This window comes from Mastomys coucha, unplaced genomic scaffold (genome assembly GCF_008632895.1).
Source record: "Mastomys coucha isolate ucsf_1 unplaced genomic scaffold, UCSF_Mcou_1 pScaffold3, whole genome shotgun sequence".
Classification (NCBI taxonomy): Eukaryota; Metazoa; Chordata; class Mammalia; order Rodentia; family Muridae; genus Mastomys; species Mastomys coucha.
Window position 1 is genome coordinate 44,866,048 of NW_022196909.1, and position 6,000 is coordinate 44,872,047.

General features: G+C 44.1%; 1 protein-coding gene across 3 annotated transcripts in view; it reads left to right on the forward strand.

The window, feature by feature from the left end:
• The window catches only part of Btbd9 (BTB domain containing 9), a 364,895-nt gene that overhangs the window by 41,942 nt on the left and 316,953 nt on the right, over nt 1-6,000 (forward strand). For all 3 annotated transcript variants that reach the window (XR_004112166.1, XM_031346710.1, XM_031346712.1), the window contains exons 2-3: nt 290-501; nt 3,904-4,267. Coding sequence is in view for 2 of the 3 variants with exons in the window: in XM_031346710.1 (XP_031202570.1) it covers nt 290-501; nt 3,904-4,267 (576 nt within the window). In the remaining variant the exon portion in view is untranslated. The remainder of the gene's footprint in view (nt 1-289; nt 502-3,903; nt 4,268-6,000) is intronic.

Below are 6,000 nucleotides of genomic sequence, written 5' to 3' on the forward strand. Positions count from 1 at the left end.
GCGGCAATGAAGGTCGCAGGGTTAGTGAGAAAAGCTTGAGCTGCTGCTTAGAATAAGCAGGTTAATTAAAAAGCAACCTTTGACACTCTGCACTGAAGTGGGAGGGTCATAGGTTCTAGCACAGCCTCATTTAAGGCCAGTCTAGACTACACATTGAAAAATGTTTCAGAAAGAAAATAAATGTAGTCATTGGTGATGGCCTTTGGTGTAGAGTTTGGATGGTTGATAGAATGTGTGGTTTTCTGCGTATGCTCCTCTCTCTCACTAACTTCTACTCCTTCTCTGACAGGTCAGTGACTATCATCTATTTCACACGATGAGTAACAGCCACCCTCTTCGCCCCTTTACTGCAGTGGGGGAAATCGATCATGTGCACATTTTGTCTGAGCATATTGGTGCCTTGTTGATTGGTGAAGAATATGGTGACGTCACGTTTGTTGTGGACAAGAAGCGCTTTCCTGCCCACAGGGTAATTTTAGCAGCTAGGTGCCAATATTTTCGGTAAGTATATAATACAATAATAATAATAATATAATAATAATAATAATAATAACAATAATAATAATAATAGTAATAGTAATAATAATTGTTTATATTTAAGTCATGTGGGAAGCAGTGGTGTTTTCTATGAAAAATATGGGACTCAAGTGTACCAAGTGGAATCCAGTGTCTAGAAGAACTTTGCAGATTTCTCACTTCCTGAGAATCCCCTTTTCTTTAGGGACCAGCCTAGAATGTAAGGGCTTAGAAGGCAGTCTGGGAGAGAGAGCACCAGTTAACTCTTGGTGGCGTCTGAAGGGCATTCCTCAGCTCTGTGCTGCTACCATTACCTTCTGTGCAGTAGATGGAGGAGTTGCTACTGTTACCTTCTGTGCAGTAGATGGAGGAGTTGCTACTGTTACCTTCTGTGCAGTAGATGGAGGAGTTGCTCCAGTTACCTTCTGTGCAGTAGATGGAGGTGCTGCTCCAGTTACCTTCTGTGCAGTAGATGGAGGTGCTGCTACTGTTACCTTCTGTGCAGTAGATGGAGGAGTTGCTGCTGTTATCTTCTATGCAGTAGATGGAGGTGTTGCTACTGTTACCTTCTGTGCAGTAGATGGAGGAGTTGCTCCAGTTACCTTCTGTGCAGTAGATGGAGGAGTTGCTGCTGTTACCTTCTATGCAGTAGATGGAGGTACTGCTACTGTTACCTTCTGCGCAGTAGATGGAGGAGGGGTCTGCACCGAGTTGCTGGTGGGTGAGCTGGCTTTCCAGACTGTAAATGAGCATGCATACTTCTCCGCTTTGGACCACTGCAGCCAGCACCTGTGAGTCACCTAACAGAGCTCCCAGGCATGAGGGAATCCCACTAAAAGAAATGAGTATTAACTGAGTCTGTTTCAGAGTAACATTAGAACCAAAGCTAATAATGTATTATACATATAATATTACATAAACATATATACATACAAATGCATATTTAATGAATGAAAAAACTCACTCACAGACAGCTATTTCTTAGATTCTTAATTTTCCAAGTTGTAAAAATTAATCTTGTCCCGCGCTATCTCCTGCCGGCAGGAAAGACGCGGCACACACGGATCCTTCTGCAGTACAAACTTTACTTTCACTAGCTTCAGTTGAGGAGGAGGAGAGCCCCGACTATATCAAAACCCTTCCCTTATATAGGGCCGTATGCCCGCCTCAGACGTGGCGACTCATAATAGGCTGTGTGACGATCAGGCCATTTGACGTGACCAAAGGCACTCGTTGGGATTCACAGGCACACGCGCACAAAGCGTTCTTATGCCAACGACAAGGCATTCTTATACCAACGGCAAGCCAAATGTCATCGCCATTTTGTAATGGCGATGTGCTTATGAAATGGCTTCCTACATAATCTGATCTCTTATCTACATTTCACCTAATGTTTGCGAAATGGAAATCAGCAGTGACTTATTACCTATAAGTGATTGTTTATTTTTGACCTTGACATTACTAAACCTTTGTCTATTTACAATAAGAAAGCTGGTACATGGAGTCACAGTTTTACTTGGAGAAATTGGGATGCCTGTGGCTTAGGGAAAATTTCATTTGTCCTCCAGTGAAAGCTGCATGGAAGACCCAGAGCGGGCATGCATTGGTGTCACTTCCCCTCAGTGTGTGCTCTGTAGCTAGAACTCCCATAGTTCTATGAGCGTTTTCACACCTTGCCATCCTGTGCAAATGAAATAATATTGGTGAAACCGGAAGCTCAGAAACCAAGGAGAGCAGTCGCCTTTCCTAAGGGAAAGGCTTCCATGGCGTCTGGCCCTGGCCTGGCCAGAGGCTCTGGGTCCTGTGCTCTCTGCCTTTCCTTTCCTTTCCCTTTGCTACTTTGTGTCCAGTGAGTACTGTGTGAGTGCTTTTGAAGGTCCTTCCTTAATTAACAAGAGAAGTTCTCATCTTTATGTTTACTATTTCCGAATACTGTATGCTCTGCTCTCCTAAACAAGCAGTTGAGAAAGAAACCTGCATGTGGATGATGTGATCAGGGTATTCTTTTTTTTTTTTAAAGATTTATTATATGTAAGTATACTGTAGCTGTCTTCAGATACACCAGAAAAGGGTGGTTGTGAGCCACCATGTAGTTGCTGGGATTTGAACTCTTGACCTTTGGAAGAGCAGTCAGAACTCTTAACCGCTGAGCCTTCTCTCCCAGCCCCGATCAGTGTATTCTTTAAAAGAAACCCAGACATTTCCAGAAACATGAAGATGGTATTGAGTTAATGGAACACGTTCCCTCACTTATTGACCTTTTTGCTTCTGTGGGTATTGATCCTTTGAGGTATTTTGGGGCCCACTTGGGCTAAACCCACTCCATCACCAGTGTTCTTAGATTCTCACTGAGAGCGCTATTCTTGTATAAAGGAAAGTGAAGTGTCGGCAGTTGCTTCTGACTGAGCCTTGCCTCCAGAGCCTGTCAGTTCCCCACAAAGGCATGCTAGCTGTTCAAAAGGGGACCTCACAGAGCATTGAACCCCTTTACTCATTACTGGGAAAGAGCTGTGGCAGAGCTTTCCTAGATAGAACCCGCTGAACTCCATTGATCTTCCCAATGATACATAGAATACGCACGACACTGTTTCAGCCATGTCCATCTTGACATTAGATTTCCCCTAAGGTTTCTGTACTCGTTGCTATATATCCCTAACAAACTATGATTTTCTCTAGTGAGGTCTTAAAAGCGTGATTACTGAGTTGAAGGGCATGTACAATTCAGATTTGAATAGGTCTGTTACTCAGTTGTTCCCCAGAACAGAGGGGGCTCACTCCCAGAGTCCCTAAAGCTCTGCTCTGCAGGGTAGAACCCACGTTCTCTTCACTGTGCAGCTGTTAGAGGCTCGTTTGTCTATCTCCTCAGGGCCCGCCCTGTAGGGGTTTACTTTGTAAACTGCTTATGGACTGGCAACGTCTTTCTATTGAGTTCATTGTTCTCTCAGAAGATCGCTTCCAACTTTCTGTGTGCTCTGGCATTCTCAGACTACCTCAAATAGCTCCGTTGTTTGTGGTATTAATTCAAAATGGTTTTTAAAAAAGATTTACCTATTTTATTTATATAAGTACACTGTCGCTGTCTTCAGACACTCCAGAAGAGGGCATCGGATCCTATTACAGATGGTTGTGAGTCACCATGTGGTTGCTGGGAATTGAACTCAGGACCTCTGGAAGAGCTGAACCATCTCTCCAGCCCTCAAAGTGGTTTTAAAATAATTATCTTGTTGCCTTTAAAGAACCATTTAGAATCACTTGCATTTCTGGACCTGGATCTTTGTGTCTTTAAGCAAATTTATATCTGCATAGTGTTGGTAACTGTTGTTTCATGTTTTTTTGCAGCAAATCATGTTTGAGGTTTTACAATTGTGTTTCTTGTTTGGTGTGCAGAGCATTACTGTATGGTGGGATGCGAGAGTCGCAGCCTGAAGCAGAGATCCCTCTTCAAGACACCACAGCTGAGGCCTTCACAATGCTCCTCAGATACATCTACACGGGGCGAGCGACGCTGACTGATGAGAAGGAGGAGGTGTTGCTGGACTTTCTGAGCCTGGCTCACAAATATGGATTTCCAGAGCTAGAGGATTCTACCTCCGAGTATCTCTGCACCATACTGAACATTCAGAATGTCTGTATGACTTTTGACGTTGCCAGTCTCTACTCGCTTCCTAAGTTAACTTGTATGTGTTGCATGTTCATGGACAGAAATGCTCAGGAGGTGCTGGCCAGCGACGGGTTCCTCTCCCTGTCCAAGGTGTGTTCTGCTCTGCACTTGGTTTCTCTGCATACCTTCCCTTATTTGTCCTTAAGTGACCACAACACAGTGGTCCACAAATCAAAACCCTTGCTCTCAAAGCACTCATCTGGTCCAGGGCGTGCCATTGGCCGCTGGAGCTCTAGATCTTACAGGGCTTTGGTTGCATTTTTCTTTGTTTTCAAGTTTTCTCTGGGAAGTTTTATGTGCAGAGGAGATCTGCTCAATAGTTGGATTTCATATGCCAGTCAGAGAAGTTTGTTGTTGTATTGCATATTGCCTTTTGGTTTCGTATTTCTCAGATGGAGACTGTAACTAAGGAATCTTTTTTTGGTTAAAGGAAAAGTCTTTAGAGCTGGGATTATAGTCACTGTCAGAGGGGAAACTGACCAAGGAGACCTTTGTGCCGGTGGGTGTCCTTAAGCTGGCACTGCTCCTCGTTTACCACTGTAAAACTGTGATGCTCAAATCTGCCTTGAACCCAGAGCAATCTCTCTCTCATTTGTGTGTGTGTATGTGTTCCTTTCAAGAAATAGTCATCTTGATTTGAATGAACTAGACTTTTTAATTTGTATTATTTGTGTATTTTATATTTATATATATTATATATACTATTCTGGAGGTCAGTCTGGAGACCTGAGGATTGAAACCATGACAGTGCAGTGTTACTGTAAAACAAAAGGCTTTTAATTCTAGGCTTATCTCACTGACTTAGAAATGTACACATTCCCAGAGAATACACACAAGCTTGCATGTGCGCATACGTGTATGCACACATATTTTGTCATCTTTGTTCTTACTGTTTTATAAGGGATGGCTACAAACTGTACCCACTCCTGCATGTGTACCCAAAGGACTTTATTTAAGTGCACACACTAGATACACTTGCACATACAGGTTTACTGCTGCCCTGCTTGCAGTACTTAAAAAAGGAAGCAGTCTGAAGGTCCGTCAGCAGCCATGTAAATGATGTGGTGCATATCCACTGTGGGTTCATTCAGCCAAAAAGAAGAGAAGTAATAACAGCCGCAGGAGGATGGCAGAGCTGGAAATCCTCAGAGGAGGTGAACCAAGCCATCCTCAGAGACAAATGTCACTTGTTGCTCTTATATGTGCAGAAATATGCAAATGTAAGGGCGTGGCCATCTTAGTTTGCTTTCTATTGCTCTAATAAAACACTGTGACCAAAAATAACTTGGGGAGGAAAAGGTTTATATCAGCTGACAGCTCTTAGGCCACTCTCTGTCACCACTGGGGGAGTCTGGGAAGGAATGTGCAGACATGAATGAAGCAGAGGCCCTGGAGGAGTCCTGGCCACTGGTGGCTTCCTATGGCTTCCTAAGGCTTGCTCAGCTTGGCTTTTTTTTGTTCAACCCATCTGCACAGGGGTGGCGCTGCCCTCAGTGTGCTGGGCCTCCTTCCACACCAGCCATTAGTCAAGACAAGGCCCCACAGAGTGTGTATAGGCCAGTCTAATGGAGGTATTCTCTCAGGCGGGAGTCCCTCTTCCAGAAGACTGTGGCAACACAGTACCAAACACAACACAGTAGGGGTAAGCCATGAGCTAGTACGGAACTCTGAAAGGGAAGAGAGCCTAAGAAAGAAGAGACTGGGAAAAAAGGTGTTGGGTGTGTGTGTGTGTGTGTGTGTGTGTATGTGTGTGTGTGTGTATGTAGGGTAGTGGCATGGGAAGTGGAGTGTGTGTGTGTGTGTGTGTGTGTGTGTATGTAGGG